We start from the raw sequence: 22972 nt of genomic DNA, 5'->3' as shown, positions 1-22972 counted from the left end.
GGGCAAAGCTCTGGTTTTGCTTGTCTCCGTAGACGGTGAGCCGCAGCATGCCGAGCTTTTCGTTCGTTTTCATCCATGTCAGAAAGAGAATCTGTGTTATAGAACGTGGCTATACGCATTTGAGCATTTCACCGCAGCGTGACATGGATGAAAACGAACGAAAGGCTCGGCATGCTGCGGCTCACCGTCTACGCAGAGAAGCACCACCAAAGCTTTGCCCCAATCAACATCATTCACCACGTGGAGATGCGGTTGTTTTTTTTTAGCTGCTCTTTCCACCACTGGATAGAAATAAAGATTGACTGATTGATTGATTTAGTATTATTTATCTCAGTGACTTTATAGGTCAGTCTTATCTCGCCGCCCTGGCGACTAATGTAGCCATTACTATTCCACTATTGTAAAGACCCGCAGATTGTACGGCCATTTATTTTTCTGACGAATTCACCTTGACAAGTCTCCCTCAGAGCCCTGAGACACTATGTTCTAAAAATGCATGTCCGTATACATCATAGCCGTTCATCAGCAGATTAGCTATGCATACTCGTGCAAATGACATGGTTCTCAACACCGTTTGATTGGGAAACGCTGTATGCATAGTGAAAATATGGGCTTTTTGATTACTCATTGTCTTCGTCCAGACGTACAGATCGCAATATTCGAGTTAAAAAATGTTCAGAGATAAATAAATCACTTGACGCGTTCATCAGCTTGCGCAGTGATTGGACCACCAGATAGCAAACTGGATTTTATTTTTTGGGGAGGTTAGGCGTTCATTTTAAAGTACAACACGCGGCTTGTGACAGGACACAATCATGTGCTCTAAATCGAAGCGTGGCAAATTTTGATTCCATCGCAGCAATTTAACAGCGCAGTTTCACGCCCGAATATTCGCCTTTTCCGTGTCCATTTTCATTTTGTGCATCAGAATAGCAAGCGAAGTGGAACTCCACTAAAATACAAAAGCGCAAATATTATTAAAAAAAAAAAAAATTATCTGCGGGCATTTGCGGTAAGTTTAGAGCGTCAGGTGGGTCATGCCATAAAAACTGTCACACAGTCACGCAATCGTAAAACGTTCAATTATGAAGTTGAAAAACAAAGACCGTAAGCCTATTTCATGCCAACTGGAGTCGCCACAGGCGGATTTCCACAGCCTCCCTGAACATGCAAGCTATCGTTATTTTTGTTTCCTCCGCCATTTTTATTTACGCCTCAGAACACGATGAAGTCCAATTCAATCCTGTGCTTGAACAAAACTAAATATTATCCTGGAAGTTGCATGTCTGCTTGCGCACAAAGAAAAAGAAAAGAGAACAATTTCCTTAACCTTTCTAACAGATAAAAAGCATATTTAAGCTGCGGCAAAAAAAACATCCGGGTAAACCCACATATTCCGAGTAACGGCACATTTAAAGCAGAAGCCATTCTCAAGTCACACTGCAAAGCTCACCATTGCAGCCAAGAACGCATGCGGATAAGCGAATAGTTAGAGTGGTATACCGTTTCAATAGGATCATCCGCGATGCAAGCAACGGGCTCCTCTTTCTTGGCGATCCTTTCTTCTACCGGTGGTCATCTGTGTGAGACAAGACTCGGCGTTGCGACAAGCTCGACAGAACGCCGCCAATGCAACGCGAAGCAGCATACATATGCAACTTCTAACGTCTCATTTATGGGCTCGGGTATTAAAACAAACGCTCGGTGCTTTTTAATCGCCTAGAAACAGCATCCGCCATTGTTATTTGCGGGTTCGTATATAGCTGTAATGCACATGTGTTGTTGTCGAATGGATGGCTCCGCTTTATCTTTGCGCCGAGCGACACAATTCCGGCCCGTGACGTAAAAGCCCCGAGCATCTGCGCACGGCTATGCGGGTTTTCGCTAACTCGCGGGTTAGGTACGTGGTTACCGGCCTTTGTTTCTTTCTATATAATGAATGCATTTACAATAAAATTTAAACTTCTCCAGTGTCACGTTGCGAGGTACGAACTAATCAAGATCGCCCTCCAACTAAACTAGATACATTTTACTAAATAATAATTTATTTTTTGTTTTTTTTGGGGGGGGACGGGTTAATCCTTGTGCAAGAGGTCGCGCCTCAGTATTGCTTGCAGGAGGTTCTTGTCCCAGAGGTGCACGCCAATTTTAGTCAGCCTGAAATATGTGAGGAGGAATTGCAATGCTCTATGTTTCAAAATAATAATAGAAACGGACTGAAACGGGTCCATAGATCTTTCGAACACTTTTCATAGCTATTCAATCACGGCAGAGGGACGAGTACGGCATACAACAACTCGAACGCGGTGTTCGCTGAATTTTGCAAACATTGTAATGGCCAGAAACGCGGAAACGACGTAAAAATGCATGTTGCGAACATTTGCGCTTTCACTCAGAGAGCGTGTATGTGCTCTGGAGAGAAGAAACGCCGAGCGTCAAGTTTCGTAATCTACAGAAGGAAGGAACAACATGCATGATTCTGACATTGATTTAGGTCGTAATTTAGGGTCGTAAGTTTTATTCTAATACTAGGCAAAATACTATTTAACCAATGATAAAATTACATTTTCATCTTTCAGTGATCTTTCAAGCTGTTTATATCTAAGCTGTCAGAAAGAAGAGTGCGGGCGCAAGGTAGCTGGTAAAACATGGTAAGACGTGACTTCCAGACAAGGGTGGATGTACGACACCATGTGAGGAAAAGCAGTATTCAACGACGGCGTTGTCTTTTCTGTCTCTTTGTCCTGCATGGTCCAACGGTTACTTTACTACTACCGCGGCCTTAAACCCTCTGCGGGGAGGGAAGCTGTGGATTAGTTTCTGAGCTGCGCGGGAGATGACGTGTTTAAAGCCCCGCGTTGCCCAACCGCGGTGGTGCGATCCAGAATAACAGCTGCAGGCTGGGACGGCGCACAGCCGCCCGCGCCGTTATTTGCTTTGCCGGCGTATTTGTTACGAGAGCAGACAGGGACAAAAGCTATGTTTTCGTACGCCTGGGTTTGCCTGATTCTTGTCCAAGGATGTACTTCCTTGGAGTTCGGTAAGTTACCTGCCTCTCCGAACCTAAAAAAAAAAAAAAAAATATGGGATTAGCAATTGAGCCGACTTCATTAACTAACGGCCAGCTTTGGTTTTCATTTATAGGCATACAATTGCGGTATGACTTGCACTTTGCGCGTGCATCGTTAACAACGTTTATTGAAGTAAACAAAATAAAACGGTACTAATTTTAAGGGAAGCAGAACCATTCAAACACGTGGCAAACAACGCCACGGAAATGCTTCCACTCTTCAGCTGCCAGTCATTTTTCTTCCTAAATGCTTCTATCTAGGACGCGTAGGAAATGGCCATCATTACTAAGCTGAACTTCTACGTTTTTGGGAGAAGTTGTTTGCGAAACATCCCATAAACGGCTTAGTCTGATTTAAAATCCCATTAGGCGAATTAACAACAAAGAGTCCTCGGTCAGTTATTTATCAAAATGTCTCGCCTTTGAGCGCCATCAGCGGTCGACGAACGAAAACTGCTGAGAACAAGCAATGTGGCTTACAATTGCACCGGCGGCCAAAATACGCTGTTGTTTGCAACTCAAAGGTCATGGTCATTGTACTCTTAGGACACGTCATTCACCAAACGTGCTACGTATATTTGAGTTCTTAACCTTTCCCATCTTTAAAAAAAAAATATATATATATATATATACAGCCTCTTTGTTTTTTGTACGATCGGTGTACTTCTTTTTTTACGAACGAAGCGCTTGATGGTTAAGACAAATAAATAACTAAGGGTTTTATTACATTCTGCTGGAAGGCTCTGACCAGATCCACAAGTGTGGAATGGTTCCCACGAAGGGCACATTCCTATAGACTGTTGCAACATAAGATTTGCAGCAGAAGCTTCACCCCCAGCATGAGCTATGTATCTTCAATATCACTTCGGCGCACGCGTAGCTATACTTGACGGAAAGCAACGAGTGCGTGTTGGAGGCGGAGCTTCTGCTGCAGATCTTATGTTACAACAGAATGGAGAATTGGTGTTCTAGACAGCCCTGCCAGGTTAGAATGGAAAGAAAAAAAGAAGCGCAAGTGTCGTGTGTAGGCTAACTATTCCGCACAATGAGCAAACTGTTTCCGTTGACACCACATTCTCGGATGTCCTCGAGCGTACCGCACAATCACTCGCCTTCCGATTGCACCTTGGGGCGGTACAACGGGGCGCGGGGGAGAAGAGGGTTCTGAAACTGACGGCTTTAAGACAAACGGCACAGTTATCGCCTCGCAATATACCCTTTGCTAAATCCCCCAAACACCCCGGCCCCCCTCGAGGAACCGTGTGATCCTTCAGCTTCATAGTGGTCGGTAAGTTCGACCAATTCAATGGTTACGCAGTTTCGAGTGTAATCCGGAGTCACCCTGAACAAGGGTCGCGTAGAGTCCCAGTACTTGTCATATCCCTTTACAAATTTCTCGTCAATATCAGCGTTTCCGATACTGCGTATGCAATTCACTTTTCAACCTGGCTGAGCTGCAGAAATCTCTTACAACATTAACATTCTTGTGATTGTGGTTTTAGCCGAAATTGTTTAAAAAGCCAAGAATGCACAACCAGAACCAGGATTTCGCTCGAATTCAATGGGGCTATTTACAGCATTTTTAACCTTTCTAACTTCATATCAGCGCCTTTGAAGCTGCTCGGTACTAATAGAATTGTAAGAGATTTCTGCAGCTAAGCCAGGTTGAAAGGTAGGTAGCATGCAAAGTACCAAAAACGCTGACATTGAAGAGAAAATTAAAAAGAAAATGAAATGACAGGTTCTCGGACTCTACACGACGCTTGTTCAGGGTGACTCTGGATTGCGCTCAAAACTGAGTAACCATCGAATTCGTTGAAATTTCCGATCACTATTGAGCTGCAATGATTCCTTGAGTGCGGGCCGGGGTGATTGGGGGTTTTAGCAAAAGGCCTATTGGTTCCCTACTAGGGTGTAAGACATTGTACACCGCGGTCGGGAGCAAATCTTACACCCGGTTCCCGACATGCGTATCGGGTGAAGCTGCGACCTCTAAGGTCGCCCAGTGAAAACTTAAGAACCAAAACTGGCCAGACACTGGCACTCTCAAATTCTCGGATCGCAATGGTTTCTTTTCCACCACAGCTCAAGATCTGATCGACGCCCGAAGGCTACACCTGGTGCATTTCAAGGCTTCTCACTGGAAGCCTTTTTTGCGGTGTATCGACGAGAACCTGCCTGTCACGCATGTGGATTCCCAGTGCAGAGCGGATGCGCAGCGTTTCGTCCAGGCGATGCTGGCCGAAGAACCGTCTGGATTGTCCTGTACGCCATCCTATCGGGGCTGTTTGCACCAATCTTACTCCAAACTTGAAAAGGATCTACCGGGCCGAAAGCGCCTCGCTTTGCTGAACAAGTAAACTTTAAATAAGCCGTGTGCATACTTTACGATATCATGATAGAACAGGCAGAAAAAATCAGAGCAATCTAAATTTTCAGAAGAGCCTCAGAACACTCAGTGATTGGATTTTCTGTAATCGGTTTAGCCAGTGAGAAGGCTAAGCGGTGTCGCGCCCCAATGGTTACGCAGTCTTATTTGGCTAAAAAAAATCTGCAAGATTTTATTTTAGCCACTTGCATTGCACTGCAACGGGAGCATGGTGCGGTTCAACAAGCTAATTGATTGAAGTAATTAAAAGAAAACCTATAACAGGCGTTCCGAGCGGATTGGGGGCAGCATACATGAAAAAGCTTCTTAGAGTGGAACTCCGTGAGTGAGAAATAAAAAGAGAGAGAAAAAAAAACATTAATCGGAAAACGACTTACGCGATGTGGCATTTAGCATATCTTCGTTTCACATGCTAAGGTCAAGTACAATGTAACAATACAGCTTTTTTATCTACATTTTGTTTTCGTTATTTCCCAACATAAATCGCAATGACTGAATTTCCTGGTGGTCTTCGGTAAATATAGACACCATACGATTTTTCTAGAGTACGGTACGATGGAAATAAGGTTCATAATAATTGTTTTACACGAGGGTAGGTAACAACGCTGAGCATAATATACAGAATGCGCCCCGGATGTGACCGTGGCGTATCCACCGAACGTGTGGAGCCATCAGGCCCAACCGTCCATCAGTGTACTGAACCATGCCGATTTAAATACTAAGCTGCGCGCTTGAAGCCAGAAGAATCATAAGAACTGTAGGGTCAGCGCCTCCTCTCCAGTTCTTACGTCGCAACAAGAATAATCCCGGTACCTCATTGAATTGAGACGTAACGCTCGTGTTAAATTGTTCGCTGGCAAAACAAATAAAAATAATTTTTAGATATCGATTTTTTTTTTTTTGCCTTCTGTTCACTGCTTTTTTCGCAAATACGAAGCGCCGCACTAAAATAGCAAATTTTAAGTGAACAAACTTAAAGCTGAGGCGCCAGAGTTCCTTCGAGGCTTCCTTGCCGACAGTCGAATCAATTATGGTGCGTTTATTTCAACGCGGTTGCGAATAAAAAAAATCGGGTAGATTAAGAAAATTGCTCTAAAGAGTATTCTGTTTAATAGATTGAAGATCCGTTCGATATTTCAATAGGGATATGTACCAGCGGTCTTTGCCACTGGGTGATATGACCTGTACCGGAGAGCTGTGTATTTAAGATGCTGAAATTACACACGCAGTGGTCTCTCTCATTCGCTCGTTTATTGATATAGACATTACCAAATATGGTTTTATGCGATGATACATAAACAAAAGAAACACTGGAAAGCAGGCCTGACCATGATAAGAAATTTACTTTCCGTGCTCACCAGAATGGAAACAGTTTATGCTCAGAACCGTTTTCAGCAGCATGTACAGTGAGCCTATTTCGCGCATGAATCAAGCTCGACTCGAGATCAGTTTTCCAGCCGTGTAATTTGAGCCAAATTTTACGGGCGCTTAAGAACTTTACGATACCGTGGAGAAGCACGAAAGCTTTGAAAACAGGGTTTCATTCAACGAACTCTAATTTACTTGAGGTACACACAGGCCGATTAACAAACGACGTTGATTGATGGTTTCTTCTCTTTCATAAGACAGGTCCGGGGCGAAAAAGGCCCTCGATCCCGACAAAAATTAATAATAATAATAAAAGTCCACTTTGTATCTTTGTTTACCTTTCAAAACTTAACGATGTACTCTTGCTCGTAAGGCCCTTTGTTCGTTAATAACAAAATTCATTGAGTCTAAGAAAAAAAAAAAAGGAAGAAAAGGGGGTATCGTTTCACAATAGCCTGATTTTCCTGGATATCGCTTCGATAGGTTGCAGAAAAGCCGGTGCAAACTTAGTTGGCCCTTGATGGGAAAACTGATAGGTGGAGTACCCGTTCTCTGTGCTTCAGTTGAGCGTTTCTGCGAAAGATGAAACAATTCGTCGAAGGGAGTGAGATAATATTTAACAACGCAGAAATGATTAAGTATTCTTCGCAGCAAAGTAGGGGGTACGTGCGTGAGCGCCGAGGCAACGTGGATAGCGCCTCAAAAGCACCGAACGCACCGCAAGCTTTCCACTAAAGTAGAGATTGGTCAGAGTATAATAATTTGTCACTTAATGATCGTATAACTTTGTCTTTCTGCGAAAGCAAGAGGTCGATATAATCGCAACCATTTTTCAGCATTAACCTTCCCCCGATTTCGAGGAAATCGGACCATGCTGTAATTCGGGGGAAGATCTAAACTTTGCCCGACGAAGCGCTCTCGTTTTTTTTTTCTTATGCTAGTTGCTTCTAGCTGGCTAGCCCATAAGAGGATTACGATAAGCCAATGAAATAGAGAGGTTTGAAGACGCCTGAACTTATATACGAGATCATCTGGCCACTTGGAAAGGTAAATCCTGCGCCAATATATATATATATATATATATATATATATATATATATATATATAATAAAAACAAACAAAAAACTCGACGGCTGTTGTGATTGCTTTCATTGAATTCTCGAGAAAAATAAGAAAGAGAAGTGACTTGGCCCGAACAATGTTTAAGAAAAATGCGTTCGTTCCAGTTGCGGGAAAGATATCGACGCATGAAATGCAAACTTAAAAAAAAAAAAAAGAAAAGCACCAAAGAGTTGATACTAAAGTAGAAGGAAATAAAAATTTGAGATAAAAATTAAAAAAAAAATTGAGTTGGATATTTTTTTATTAATCTTTTCAGTTTCTGAGTTCAACTCGTTGGAGAATTTCGAAAGTCGCATCACCGATAGCTATTGATATAAATCAGTGTTTTAGCCTGAGCTGAATAAAAATGCTCGCCTTTTACCATCTCAAGAAAATAAAAGTAGAAGTAAAAACAAAATTTTTCGTAAGAAAAAAAAAAGGAAATCATTAAAAAATACGGAGGACTCTTCATTTAGGAATAAATATGAGCTTTGGGCACCTGTTACCACCACGCGTTCTTTACCAACAGAGAGATTACAAACTGGAATACATCATAACGGCCAGTAAATCAGCACGTTGAAAACAAATCGACGGAAGCCGCGGAAACAAATAAAACCAAAAAACGACGAAAATCTTTTAACTTATTTTAGAATGGCCTCGTATCGCTCCGAGCATTATAGAACGAAAGAAGCTGTTACTCTGAAAATTGTTGATCATAACTTGAGGCAAAAGCTCCAAACATCGAGGATGGAAAAGCGAGACCTAAGAGCCTTTGCAGAGCCGTAACAAAACATATAACATTGTAATTTCTCACACATGCATTGAGTAAGAAATTACAATGACTGACATTATGATGCGTTTAACCAACCTGTAGGCTTTGATCTTAAAGATGTTAATGCGAGCAATATAGAGGGACGAATCCTGCCTGTCTTCTCAGGTGTATGTTCCACATTTTTGATTCTGGAAGACATTAGGTATCGTAGAGTCCCCCGCTACAGCCACACCTCTGTACTAAGCACCTTTCTAGACATCGGGGCGCTTAGGTTCTCAATAAAGTAGCCATCGGGGCACTCCACTCCTCACGCCGTCGGCCCACGCAGTGTTGGACTCCCTGGGATCTCTTCCCACGGGCATGCTGCGGGGCTCCGTGCTCGAGTATGGCTCGCCCGAGCTCTGCTTCGGAGCCCAGGTGCGCAACAAGACGGGGACTCGAATCAGCAGCAAGTTCTGCCACGTCTACGTCTACCTGCCAGCCGACGTGCCGGTGCCGCCGGTCGCACCGCGCATGGTGGGTCCCCAAACCACTCATTTGAAGTCCCATACAGAAAGGCAGGCTATATCGAGAATCTGGAAAGTAAGATTGTATGTAGCCCTATTATATACATGGACAGATTTGGTCTAATGAGCACAATTCTTGATACGGCCATATATGGCAGTTTTGTACGTAATATCACTGAATCAGTCCTCGATTTCCAGCAAGACAGCGATGCGAACAGCAGCCTATTTTTTCAGGCATAAGAAAAATCTTAGCAAAGTCTCGTTCGCACGTGCACACGTGGTAACTGAAATGTAATGGTTTAGTCAACGAGCACGACCCTGCTTTATTTCGCACTGAGTTTGAGGGCGGCCGATGGTGCGAGCAATCAAGCAGCAATGGTGCTTGACTGATTGAAAAAACAAACGCAGCGAGTTCGTCGTAACCTCACGATCTCAGTCTTTGTGTGTCCTTGTTTTTCCTTCTAGGCTTTGACAGCTCTTGAAATTGTAGTGAAACCAAGTATAGTTTGGATACAGACGAAACGGAACGCGTGCATGTGACCTCACTGGCTCGTGGCTTCTCATGAAAGCATGAGTCGGTGTTGGTAGGTGAAGTCGGTCATGTCCGATGAACGCCTGGGGCCTTCGCTTTAACGCACCGTAAAGTGGACTGGGGCTTTCATGGAAACCGAATGGGAGCAATAGTATTGTTTTATTGCGACATCTTCCTTTTCGGTAGGCCTCATAGCGGACGTAGTCCAGCTTGGTATTGGTATTTCGGAACAAATCGTGGAATCTCACTAGCCTTAAAGCACGGTGATTTTAACCCTCAATAGAAGTACTTCTCGGACTCCTTCAGTAACTTATAAAGGTGAATATTTCCGATATATAACTATATCCCTTAATACTGCGCGCGTCAGTGAAATCCTGAATTGCGATGCCAATCTGAAACTCCTCAACAAACCTACACCATTTACTCGTATTCTAATAGGGGTAGTATACCACGTTTGACCAGGACAATTGTCGCACGCAATGACGTGTATGAATAATCAAGAAACATTGCGAAATGTTTCATTTGAAGAGCGACCCCTAAACTGGCAAGAGAAAGCCGTTTTACTAAAGAATAAGCACTATTCTAGTTTCATTCCTTTTAATGCCGGCTTGAAAGATGATGACCGAAAGTGCTTTTACAAAATTGTCGTGTGTAACGGCGCTCCGAATTCCGTCGTCTTACAGCAACAGGGTGTCCAGAACTTCGTCTTTGACCAGTCTAGCTTGAAACTCGGAGGCTGTTTTCCTTCAACGTGCGGAGACCAGGACATATCGCTGATCCTTAATCAGTGTGAGTATTGCATCCCGCTTTCATTTCAGCAGAACGACGCAGAATCTTAGAACTGAAGGAGCGCAATATTGAGCCTATAGGCTAGAGCTGGAAAGCAGTCTTCTTGACTTGCGTTGTGACCTGAATATACCGAGGTGATATAGCTTTATTTGAAACAAGTCCCTCGGGTAGGATTTTTAAGTTTACCTAAAATGAAAATATACATGATAACCAAGTTACACAGATAGAATAGTCCACCTTTGACAAAGATTAAAAGTAAGAGCAGCTGGGGGAAGACATATCTGAAGCGCCATAGTGGAACGCGTTGGGTCGTCATGTTTGGATATTTGAGGAGATCTTATCCTTAGCACTTGGTTGTATTTTTGATATCCCTAAAAGTCTGAGAAAACGACATAGGAGGAAACCTGCAATGGAAAACAAACTTATTATTATTATTAATATTTATTTATTGATAAAAAATATTTTTGTGACATCTGCTATTGCCGACCGCTCATTCACACTGGAAGCGGATCCGCGTTCGCAAAGCGGTTGCGAACGCGGTTGTATAAAGATCCAGTGCAATTGCACGCGCACTCGATGATATCAAGTGCGCGTGAAATTGTAATGGATCTTTATACAACCGCGTTCGCAACCGCTTTGCGAACGCGGATCCGCTTCCAGTGTGAATGAGCGGTAAAAGCGTACTTGTAAAGCATGTAAATGCTTCTAACTTTAAGGATACACCTTTCAGCCTTCACTTTTACTGAACATAGATATAAACGACAAACAAGAGGCGAAAACACTGAGAAGAAAACAGACAGGACAAGCGCTTGTCCTACCTGCTTTTTCTACAGTGTCTTTGGCTCATGCGCGCTGTTCACCCCCACGGTCAATGCACACCAACTCGCCCAATCCACCACACTGCTACATCTCACTTTCATTGTTTGTTTGTTTTCACAGCAAAAACCGGAATATTTTGTTCCACCGCGGACCACAGTGAAGCTTGGAGGAACGCGTTCATGACTTCTGACTGTCGTGTTTTGTCCCAACAAGTGCCCAGTGAAAGTCTCTCCTAAAGCTAAGAGGTGGCGCCTGCAGCGCGTCCATGTGACGCATCACAACGTGAAACAAAGTATAAAAAAAAACATAAATAAACTAACTCAACTCTAACCCCCCGACGCCGTGAATTGACGCGTGGCGAACGTGTCGCTCTTACAAAGTGCTTTTTTCGATGGCGCAGGCGTCCTTCGAGAGCGCTTCACGCAAATTGCGAAATGGAGTATGGTGCTAACGCCCTACGCCACAGGTCAAGGCTAACCCTCGGAAGGGCTTAGAGCTCGAATTCTAAAAGATGCACGCGGTCGGACACACACAAGCCCGAACAAAATATCCCGAAAACTCATGACACGAAAACTGAAGCTAAGCGGTTCGTATTCTTCGTGCGGCGACAGCGTTTGTGTGTGCCGAGGATATCCGGAACCCGTTGCTACAAAGACTGATGGCCGGTCACGCTCGACCGTTACTCAGAAAGAAGGCCGCCGCAGCCTTTTGCCGAAATTCGAAACCGATACGCGACGGAAGCTACGAATAGCACCCTCGAAAGTTTTGGGCCCACGTCCAAAACGTCAAATAAAAAAAAGGAAGAAAACTTTTAGTACTAGAAGCGTGGAATGAATGTCGTACCGAGGTCGCCATCCCGGCTTCAATTGCCTCGCCCCTTTGTGCTCAGAAACAGAAGAGAAGATGTCGAATGCATTGCGTTTGTCGCCTGCCGTTTCGCTTTGTTGGTGATTTATTCCTAGACGACTACGACATCCCCGTTTCGGTTGAGAAGCCAAACGGCGATGGCGTGATGGCAGTGGTGAGCGAAGCACACGACCGTTGAACTCCGACCGTCACTTGCATCCCCTTGCAGGTCTTGCGACATGGCAGCTGGCCACAGTCGTGTCCCTCTGTGACGACAACGAGCCGTGGGAAGGACCTCCTTTGTTCGTGATGTAAGTCCCTCGAGATGCGTACGTGTCACTCTCTGTAGGAGGGTCGTTCAATTCGAGTCTTCAAGCCCTACATGTATATGTATACATAGTTTGACACAAAATTTTAATGTGCACTCGATAAAAAAAAATGGCGTTTCGGATATTGGAATTTTATAAAGGGTCTCCTGAAGGGTGATGTACATAGGAAAAAACGCGTTGCGTAAGAATGCTCCATAGAATGCCGCGAAAGATTGTTCGAATAATTGAATAGCTGATTTTACTTTTTCGGCTTACGAACATAAGCGTTTAGTTGCTCTGGTGAGGCCAGGTCGTTAGCACGCTCGGGAGTGATGAGGCGGAGATCGCATTTTCGTCTCGAACATTTTCTCTCGCTGGGATACTCAGCACGTCAGATGTCGGGAATCGTCGTCCCAAAACCGACCAGATTCCTGGGTCGTTTGCCCAACTCCTTTAGGAAATCACGAGTATTGACCGCTACATAGCAAAACATTCGCGCAGAGATCTGTCAGTGGTCGTGCCTCTATGAGCTCATGTCCCTTTGAGACAGCATTGAAGGGTTGTCAGGCAAAAGAGTATGTTTAGTTAAGTGGCTTTCTGGGTAATTGAAGGCTTTTTGTGCAACGGGATACTCCGCTTGCACCGACGCGAATAGGCTCGCCCCAGTCCTTACTGCTTGCCTGCTCTCCAATTATGTCGGACAGAGTCAAGAGAGAGGGTCGGAAGCAAGTAATAATAATAAAAAAAAGGAAAACACTAGCCTTAACGCGTCACTCACTTTGACTCAGCGTCGTTGTCTTTTCGTAGTAAATACAATTCCTGTCGCGTTTCTGTTTTTCAAATTTTTATTTCTGATGATTTATATATACGTATATTCGTGTAAACGCACATTCGCTGAAACGTGACAGAGACTGTGACATTGTTGCAGTTACTCTGTCGCAGCAAATCTCCCATGCTCGTTTGCTTTCGCCTTGTTCGAAAGCAAGGCCCGAGCACGGGGTCGCAACAAAGTGCAGATAGGGGGAGAGCAGAGCGCGGACCACTCAAGTACGTGCCGATCCACTCGCAAATTATGAGCCTCTGGTTAACCGCTCATTCACACTGGAAGCGGATCCGCGTTCGCGAAGCGGTTGCGAACGCGGTTGTATAAAGATCCAGTACAATTGCACGCGCAGTTGATGTCATCGAGTGCGCGTGCAATAGCACTGGATCTTTATACAACCGCGTTCGCAACCGCTTTGCGAACGCGGATCCGCTTCCAGTGTAAATGAGCGGTAAGTGTTTGCGGGAATAAAAACCGAATCTGCGCTGGAACGAGCGAGTGCGAGAAAGGTACGTGGGGCGCAGGTTCGTCTGCTTGTTACACAGGGGTTGCGAATATGTCAAAACGCCAAGCTGTTAGTGGTTGATTGAAAACAAAAATAGGGTAGACCTCGAGGTATCTAGCATTGATGTCTATCCACTATCCTTTCAATCAAAGCCAATCAGAATTCGGCGTCGTTCTGACGTCACCGCAACCCCGGAGCCAGAAGCAGACGACTTGCTCTCCACATACTCCGTTTTACTTTAAGTATATGCCCACAGCCGACGTTGTGATCTGATGGGGCCAATCAAGCAGCGCCAAAAGTGCATCGTCATGGTGCGCATCGCCATTGTGCGTTTAGTTGTCATCGACTATACCAATCGCGCACATTGAACGCACCGCGATCCTGTGCCTCCTTCTGCGTGTGATTTGTTTAGCCTGTAATAACACACGTCCCCCCCCCCCCCCTAAAGTCGACGAGCGCCGTGACTGTGCACATTTGGCGCCACCTGATCGGTGCCATCGCATCGTAGCATCAGCTGAAGTCAGATTTAAATTGAAATTGAATACAGCGGTAATATTCCGGGAAGGGGGCATTTTATACACCAACTCAACTCACTGACGCACCGCCCATGCGGTGGCGCAGCTGTCGGAACTGCGCATGCGCAAACGCTTCACTTCTTCCGAATTAGGTTTCTGCGCATGCGCTGTGCCCACACTTGGTGCGGACAAAGCCGGCTTGTTTGTAAACACTGTGTTGGTGTATACACTGAACGTTATAGTTCGCTACCCGTTGAAAAAGTTTACGAAGATGAATACCGTAATTGATCAAGTAAGAGACACATGAGCAAGGCCCTTGCGTCTACTTTTCTGCACGACACACATGCGGTCATTCATCGCGCTATGCGCAGAAAAAAAAAATGCGGCCAATACCGAGGTGGAGAACACGATTCTACGTACTAATGCAATCTGAGCAGTTAGCACATCTTTGCGTGAAAACCTTATCTCTCTCCCGTCAATCGCTGCCATTTGTCTGCCGATCGCGGTGATTCGATATACCCATGCTCCGCGGAAAAGCAGACCCACAGACTTTGTATACGAAATGCGCGACTATTTTACTCGAGCAAATAGGGAATTTCGTAAGGTAAGCCATAGTTGCCGATGCTCGTGGGAAATTTTACTTTACTTAAAACGTTTCGGGGAACTGGTGCATCTTTAATATTAGCGGGAGCCCTGTTATCACTACTCTGGGAATAATCTACTAAACCATTGGTGGTAGCGTCTTCAGCGTTACACTGTAAGTATCTGTACTTTTTGTGAACGGCTGACTAACAGCTTGCTTCTAGACTCCCTCGTGTAAAGCAACACAGATCAGGTCTAAAAAAATGTATTCGTGAGTTTATGTGAGTAAAGCGTAAAATAAGAATTAAGCTTGTCAAAGTACACACACCAAACGGCTTCAGAACATTAACACAGACCAATTTTAATAGCAGTGGAAGATCGTGAACAACCAAATTTTCAATTTCACTTAAATGATATTCAGTAAGGTATTCCTGTGCGCAGTGATCAGCTTCAAGAACAGCGAAGCAACTGGATTTATCTCAATAAAGGGACTCGTGTATTTTTTCGCAAAAATACGCAAGCATGCATATAATTGAATTCACCTTCACTAATTGTTCACTAGCCTCGTTATACCCCACTTCGGTTACAGGTTTTTTTTAGGTGCATTCGTAGCTGCTGTATGTCTGGCGACTGCGCTGGACGTTTGCAGTAACCTGACTGATGCCCTCAGGGAAAAACCATTTTCACGAGCAAGTTTGCGTGAGTTGTTAATACGGTTCTTGATCAGGCCCAAGTATTGCTTAAACCCAAAGATGTTTTCTGTTCTCTCACTCCTGCGCCACATCATTCAAATCTCGTACGCAGCGTATCAAAAGACAAACCGTGATCAGGCTATGACATGATCAATCTATATGGGGTCGGCAACGTGTTTAAACATTCACAAGGAGTAAACCCATGGAGCGAATTCAGGACCTTTATATGCCCGTTCGAATGTCACGCTCTCTCGCAAACAGGAGACGACAGTGACCCTTTCGCGCTCGTAGTTTGAGGTAAGATGGGCTCGTGACAGCAAACCGAGCAACGTTGACGGCAACGTACCATGTGAAGGCGACCGAGGACGGCGGCGACACGATGGATGGCCATATTGGCGGTAACAAACAGCGCCTGTAGGTGCCGCCCGTGTAAGCGTGAAACACCGGCGGCTGTTAAGCCCCCTCCCCTCTTTTCTCGCCTTATACCGCGCAAACACCCACACTCTAAAAAAAGTCTGTGCGTCTACTTTCCCGCACAACACTCGGAGAGCCAATCACCGTAACTTACGGAGGCAGCTCAGCGAATGACAATGCCGAAACATATGTTTAGACCAAAAAACGCAGTCTGAGTTGTGACATTAAGCAATGCAAGCGTGACGTTTTGCATTGCTTAATGTCACAACTTAGACTGCGCACAGACTTTTTTTAGAGTGCACCGCCGCAGCGTGTTTAGTTGCCGGCGGGCGCGCGTTTGTGACGTGTTTGAAGAAACACCAATCAGGAGCTTTGGATTCGTCCAATGGTTTTGGTCCACGGGGAGACAACTCTACGCTGCCGGCATGTCGGACGTAGAGCAACTACACTCTAAGAAATGCCTGCACGTCTACTTACCCGCAAAACTCTCAAAGGGCCAATCATTGCGTTCTACGAAATCAGCTGAGCGAATGATGGGGGGGACATCTGTTTAGACCTAAAAGTTAAGTCTGCGCGGTGGCATTACGGAATGCAAGCACGACGCTTTGCATTGCGTAATGCGACAGCGCAGACTTCATTTTTAGGTCTAAACTGATGTTCCGCCTCATCATTCGCTGAGCTGATTTCATAGATCACAATGATTGGCTCTATGATTGTTTTGCGGGCAAGTATACGCGCGAACATTTTTTAGAGTGTATACTACCCCGGTCAGACGGGCTGATTTAGTGCACTTCAGCGGAGTGCACTTCGACTCTATAGTGTTATTTGTGTAGTGTGCCTCACAGCTTCTTCTAGAAGAATACACTCGGTTTTAAGTAAGTTTGCTTTTTGTTCGTCTTTTGTTTATTTATCTTGCCTTCTGAGGATCGATTAGAATCATCCAATTGACGTAAATATTGCGAATTAACGTAACGTAGTCATATAACGTGTCTTTATTAAAAAAAAAAACATTAAATATTGCTGATACATTTATTCCTTTAATTTAACAATTTATGTATCTAATAGTTTTTACCCATCGTTATTCTCATCATTTCCAAGTGACACTTATTTATCCCGTGTGGCACGGAAACACTTGAAATTACATTCGGTGGGCTGAAGTACACTTAGTTGAAATCACGGTGGAAGAGTGGTTGAAATGCACTAAATTAGCCCGTCTGATTGGGGTATAAGTAAGTCACGTTTTAGAGTAACTACACTCAAGGCAATCTGGTGTTTAGAAAGTATGGTTGCCAGTTATCAAAAGCTTCACTTTTAATTGTTGGAAATGCTTTTCCGTCCTCCAGAAATGTGTAAACAGTCCGCGACAGAGAAAAATAACACTGCCTTATCTTCCTCACATTGTATCTAAAGCTCAGGACGTCGCATTTTTAAATGGTAACTACTGCCGACTGCGCCCCGCTTTGAACTAAGCAAAACAATAGTGGCATCCACAAGAGGAAAGGAGTGCCGATACTCTAAACGTTGCTAAATTAGTGGCTTTACTCCAATGAAGAAAAAGACTTGCTCGGATAATGACGCTTTCGGTTTTGATTATCACCTTCGGGCTGCGTGGGTGAGTCACTTTTGTGGCGGCGCACAACACGGAGTTTAGGCAGCCATACTGTAATCAGTAAAGCTTCACTCGAAACAAAAAAAAAGTAAAAAGAAGTGACGAAAAAAAAATTAAGAAGGAAACATCACGTTGGCAAAGTTGTAGTGCCCATATACATCTTCGATCGAAATGAATGACCATAGCGCCTTGCGGTCAACGTCTCAGAGCAGTTATATAACCTGCTTTGCCAGCCCCATGAGTTAATGTGAATGTAGGTAAATGATGAGCTGAATCAGACTGTTCGTCGAAGTCGGCTGCCGCGGATAGGGAGAAGCGGCGAAGGGACGACTTCAATAGGAAAATTGCAAAGACCGAGGTTAAAGAAGGGGATCCGGTTTTTGTTTGCGTGGAAGTTATGCACCCAGGAAGTTTCAGTTAGCTTGCGTAGAGGCGAAAAAACGTCAATAGTTCATCTTAGCTTTTTTTTAATCGATAATTTTTGCATTTTATGTCACGCATGGTCGCTATTACACTTCAGAACAGTCTGACTGTTCATATTGCCTAAAGGGCCCCTGATGCACTGCAACATACACATCTAACGAGAAAAAATAATGTATTTCTGTGATTGCAATTTTTAATATTTCAAACGGGGTTTCTGTATGCGTGTTCCGCTAATATCGTTTGCTTTCTGACCACTTTGTGCAATCATTAATTTTATTCTTTATTTAAAATTTATCCAACCTCCAGGACAAACTGGGATGGTGAGCAACGGTAAGCGCTGTTTATTTTTCTAATTGCGAGCATTATTATTTATACATTTTTATACTCACTTTGTGCAGGGTACCATAAAGGGGGGAGGATTATAAAAGTATCTGTAGGAAAGCACTGTCATACCAACGGAACATTACTTGAAGTACAGTTTCAATGGCATAGCAAAATAATCAGAAACAGAATGACGATGTCGATTGAGCCTTTATTTTTCTATTTATCCGAAACAGTTCGGCCGTAATAGCCCGTGCAGTAATGGTTCTAAATAACTATCGATACGCACTATGCCGTTCAGGATGTCCAAGAAATTTTGTTATCAAGAAATTCTTGCTCTGACTGCAACGTTCCTTACTCTTCCAGAGAACTCCCTAGACGACGTTTTCGTGCTCGTGTACTTTAAACTAAAGAGGACATTTATTTGTTTTTAATGCTTTCTATTTTATCAATACCATATTTATTAAAAGGGAACCAGAGTGAGATTGCATATTATATTATTGACCTAACAGAAATTATGAAAACAATGAACTACCTTTTGTTTTATTGGCTGTTGCTCGAAGGGATACTTCAACGAAATGTGAAATATACCCGTCTTGTTCAGAAATAGGCTGAATAGGATCCACAATGTCCGTAAATGTCAATTGCACGTTTGTATCTTGAGCCTGATGGGTGTATCTTTTTTTTTTTTTCTTTTTATCAACGGCCCACTTTGTCAAGCGCTCGGAGGACAGTTAGCGGAGAGCACGTCACATCCGGCGCAATCGTGACGTGGTTTGTCTCGGGATGAGCCAAGCTGCGGCGAGGCTGACGTTGTCAGAATGTCCTAGCCATTCCAGCCACCGAAGAAGTCGAAGCACGCCAGCGATCAGGCCACCCCACCTAACCGCAAAGCTGCTTTTGTGTGAATTTTGAGTGACGGGTTAATCTTCTGTAGTCTTGTAGAAGGAGAATAGCGACGTCTGGGACGCACACAAAAAGAGAACCGTTGAGTGGGGAGTTCCTTCCTCCCCACTTTTCTTGTGCTGGCCGTAGAGCTGTCTGGATGACGTTAGGCTTAAAGCATGTACAGTTCTAGGCAAAACAGTTTTTGTCACTATCTGTCAAGGTTTCTAAACGGGCATTACAAACGATGCTTTAGCGATATCCACCAGGTGCTCTTTGCTAATCATTTAATTTGTTTTAAAATTCCTTTTCTTGTCTTTTTTTTAACAAGATACTGGAGTGCCCAATGTTATACTGCTCCTTTGAGCACGCATAGACCAAAAAATAAGCTTCGAAATTTCGTTGTAGTATCCCTTTCAAGAGGCACTAACACCAGAAGGTTCGCTTTTCTATTTTGTTTTGTACAAAATGATGGAAGTTGTAGTAATGTACACAAAAATACCATACCGCGAAAAAAAAAATTCCCACGCTTGATCGCACCTTTTTATCTTGGCGTTCTTCTCTCTCTTTTCTCACCTCCTCGCTTCTTTTTTTCTTTTTTGTGACGTCAGCGATTATGAAATTGACAAGCTTTGTAGACGACATTTCTAAAATATTTAATAACGCCATTCGTAAAATATATTGTTTAACTCAATTGCGAACGCCCTTATTTTTGAAATACCGAAAATCAGAGTCCAAAGAGATGTCGCTTCCTCGCTTTTTGTCCTCCCTCGGAAAACATGGCGGCGCTGACGGCGCTCGGCACATGTAGCCCTGAGAATGATCGGCGAGTCGAGGAGTCGGACGGCGTTCTCTTTTTTACGCGCCCGACACCCCCTCAGGCTTCGAAAGGGAGATAGTCAAACGGTGAAAACAACTGAGTTTGGTGTCTGTGTACCATATAGTTTCGGTTGTGACTCCACCGGGGCAGCCTTTCACGGAGAACCGGCGCCACGTGGCCACTCACGTCGCTCACAGAAGTGCACTGCGCGTTCTCTTCGACCTCACACCGTTTCAAAGAATTTGAGATCGCTGAAAGGACCCTAAACGAACTTCAAGCTCGAAAGCTTGAAGAAGAAAGACGAGAATCTCGTCTGCTAACAGCGATATGCGGCAGGCACGAAAAAGGGCGGTTTATTGCGGGACGCGGGCGAATACGACACTTCGAGTTTGGACGGTTCGGAGGCGTGAAAAAAACTTGAGTTGCAGGACGACTCAATCTTTGACGTCCTTCCACTGGCACGGATAGCGCGAGAACTTCAAATTCGGCTTGAGGAAAATGTTTTGTTTTTTTTCCTTTACAAATACTGAGTTCCCAAGTTTCGAATTTTGAGGGTAATGACCAGGCATCGTTTTCAATCGTTTCGGATAATAAAAAGATATGATGTTGACCTGTCAGTGCCATATAGGGTTCAGCTTACTTACTTTGCCAGTAACGGCAAATTCCGTTTTTGAATAGACATGTATGTATATATACAGGGACATGATTCATTGAACACGGCATATTTCATTGTACTATTGTTGTGACAAGGATCCCAGTCGTAGTAACACATTTGGATTATCAAATAATGTTAGACCAGTATGACTCTCCGCCAATATTTTAAGAATGCCTAGAGACCAGCGGCAGAAGCTCAGGATGGATTCATAGATCATATGGGCAAAAACACGCCTGTCGGTTTTTATGGGGAAGTAAGTTATTGCCGCGTGCTTTTGTTTATTGCACGCTAAATACCTCATAAAATAGGTTATATTGTTTTGGTAAAGTTGCACCTTTATAGCGTGAATGAGGCACTAACACTGAGACCCCTATATCTATAAACACCTCAGAACGATTTTTTTTTCAATCACGATGACATTTATTGGAAATGCGGTCTGCATTTCAGACGGGCCACTGGAGAAACTGAAGGCGCTTTCCGTAGTTCGGAGCTTCCGCTCGATATTCGTTTTGCCCAGCCAGCGCAGCAACTTGGACGCCTTCCATGGCCTGCGCGTCTTGGGAACTTTCTGGGTCATCACCAGTCACACTTCTATGTTCACAGACGTAGAGTTCTATGGTAAGATTGTCATTCTCAGGTAGTTTCTAAAACCTATGCTTTGACATCACTATGTAACATTGATTATAGGATTACAGCTTGCAATACGGGCAACGGCCCGATACACTTCGTGTTGAGCTAAGCTTAATGGCCTAAAGCTGAAGCACATATGCCACAAAAAAAAAAAAATAAAAAAAAAACTGTGCAAATTTTGACACATGAAAATCATTCGTACTCTTTAGAAATGAAGGCACTTATTGGACGTAAATTGGAAATATTATTTTGCTAGAAGCATAATTTAAGATTGCGGCAGATAAATAACCACGAGTGATTCGTTTTAGAAATAATTATGCGGAATAAGTGCCTTATATTAAACTTTTCCTGCGATTTTCGGTTGGTTTTTGGCGCATGTATTAAAAACCATTTACTTACTCTTCATTAAGAGAAATTAAGACTGAAATTCTAAGATTATAGCAAAAGCAGCATATATATACCTCAAAATATCCTAGTTAAGGACCGTTTATATAGTGCCTGCCACCTGCTACATTCGCCATTATTAATAATTGAAATTCGAAACCTAATGCCTCAATCGACTATCGGAAGCTTGGAGTCCTATAGAGTTGTTAAAGCGAAGACTCGCAGTAAAAAGACTGACTTAAAATACGCTGAACCAAGATGACTGTACTGGTGTCCGTTGAGCAAGGATTTCTGCCACCAGTCTGGATTCTTTACACTTAAATGTGTGCAATTAATTAAAAAAAAACATTTCGTTTGCAGACAATGTTGACGAGCTCTACAAACTGTCGTCATCGTGGATGCGTCAGTTTATAGTCAACGCTTCATTGCACTCGTGCATATTCTTCACTATGGGGTCTGTATTCGTTATGTGAATTTCTCGTCAAACCATACCTCCTGTTCAAGTAAAGCTTTACGTAGACCGCACTCAATTAAACCATATTCTGAACAGATACACACCCGAAAAGAACACATATTAGCGTTGCGAAACTATTGATAGTACTATCGATACTCTCTATAGTTATAACCAATTTTGATTATTGACAGTAAAAAAGCTACGATAGTGTTATCGACAGTCGACTATCGTAAAAATATCGATATACTATTGATAGTAGTATTATTGATAGTATACTATCGTAAAACTTTGATATTATACTATCGATAGTCGACTATCGTAAAACTTTGATGGTAAGTTGACTATCTTAAAACTATAGGTAGTACTTTCAGTAGTCGGCTATCATGAAACTCGATAGCATACCACCAATAGCTAAAAATGTGAAACTGTTTATAGTAGATTTTCGAAAAGCTACTGATAGCCAACTGTCGCGAAGCTGTCGATAATGGTTTATTAGCTGTCAAAGAAAGTCCTTTGTCTATACAGGAAACGTCGTGTAGCTCAAAGAAAAACGCAACTGCAATTAGGGACTTCCGCATAATTATCGAGGAATAATCTCACATCTAATGGAAAATACTCAGAAAGCGGTAGAAATCCTCCTTAGAAACCATTAAAAATAAACTATTAAAAATATCGATGCCATATTATTAAAATATTATGAATAAAAAGATCAACTTCATAGATTGTCGAAATTTGTTTCGCTGTTTTAGATTGCTTTCAG

At 43.4% G+C, this 22972-nt stretch overlaps 2 protein-coding genes across 3 annotated transcripts in view; one reads left to right on the top strand and one right to left on the bottom strand.

Annotated features, from left to right (window-relative positions):
• The window catches only part of LOC8028078 (diacylglycerol kinase 1), a 599538-nt gene that overhangs the window by 196814 nt on the left and 379752 nt on the right, over window positions 1-22972 (bottom strand). For both annotated transcript variants that reach the window (XM_042288617.1, XM_042288618.1), the window contains exon 5: window positions 1504-1579. In XM_042288617.1, the coding sequence (XP_042144551.1) occupies window positions 1504-1520 (17 nt within the window). In that variant the 5' untranslated portion in view covers window positions 1521-1579. The remainder of the gene's footprint in view (window positions 1-1503; window positions 1580-22972) is intronic.
• Window positions 2900-22206, top strand: LOC8038787. The gene is made up of 7 exons (XM_042292029.1): window positions 2900-3040; window positions 5156-5426; window positions 8988-9216; window positions 10422-10527; window positions 12422-12503; window positions 21192-21362; window positions 22119-22206. Coding segments are annotated over exons 1-7 (921 nt in total). The 5' UTR covers window positions 2900-2979; the 3' UTR covers window positions 22120-22206.

Source organism: Ixodes scapularis, unplaced genomic scaffold, assembly GCF_016920785.2.
Source record: "Ixodes scapularis isolate PalLabHiFi unplaced genomic scaffold, ASM1692078v2 PGA_scaffold0__279_contigs__length_252992795, whole genome shotgun sequence".
Lineage (NCBI taxonomy): Eukaryota > Metazoa > Arthropoda > Arachnida > Ixodida > Ixodidae > Ixodes > Ixodes scapularis.
This window is presented reverse-complemented; position numbering and strand designations above follow the sequence as displayed.

Bases quoted from the DNA above. Each gene is read 5' to 3' on its own strand.
- LOC8038787 (XM_042292029.1), top strand. From the start codon at position 2,980: ATGTTTTCGTACGCCTGGGTTTGCCTGATTCTTGTCCAAGGATGTACT. The intron at 3,041-5,155 runs GTAAGTTACCTG...TTTCCACCACAG, and splicing joins ATGTACTTCCTTGGAGTTCG to CTCAAGATCTGATCGACGCC. The intron at 12,504-21,191 runs GTAAGTCCCTCG...TCTGCATTTCAG, and splicing joins GGACCTCCTTTGTTCGTGAT to ACGGGCCACTGGAGAAACTG.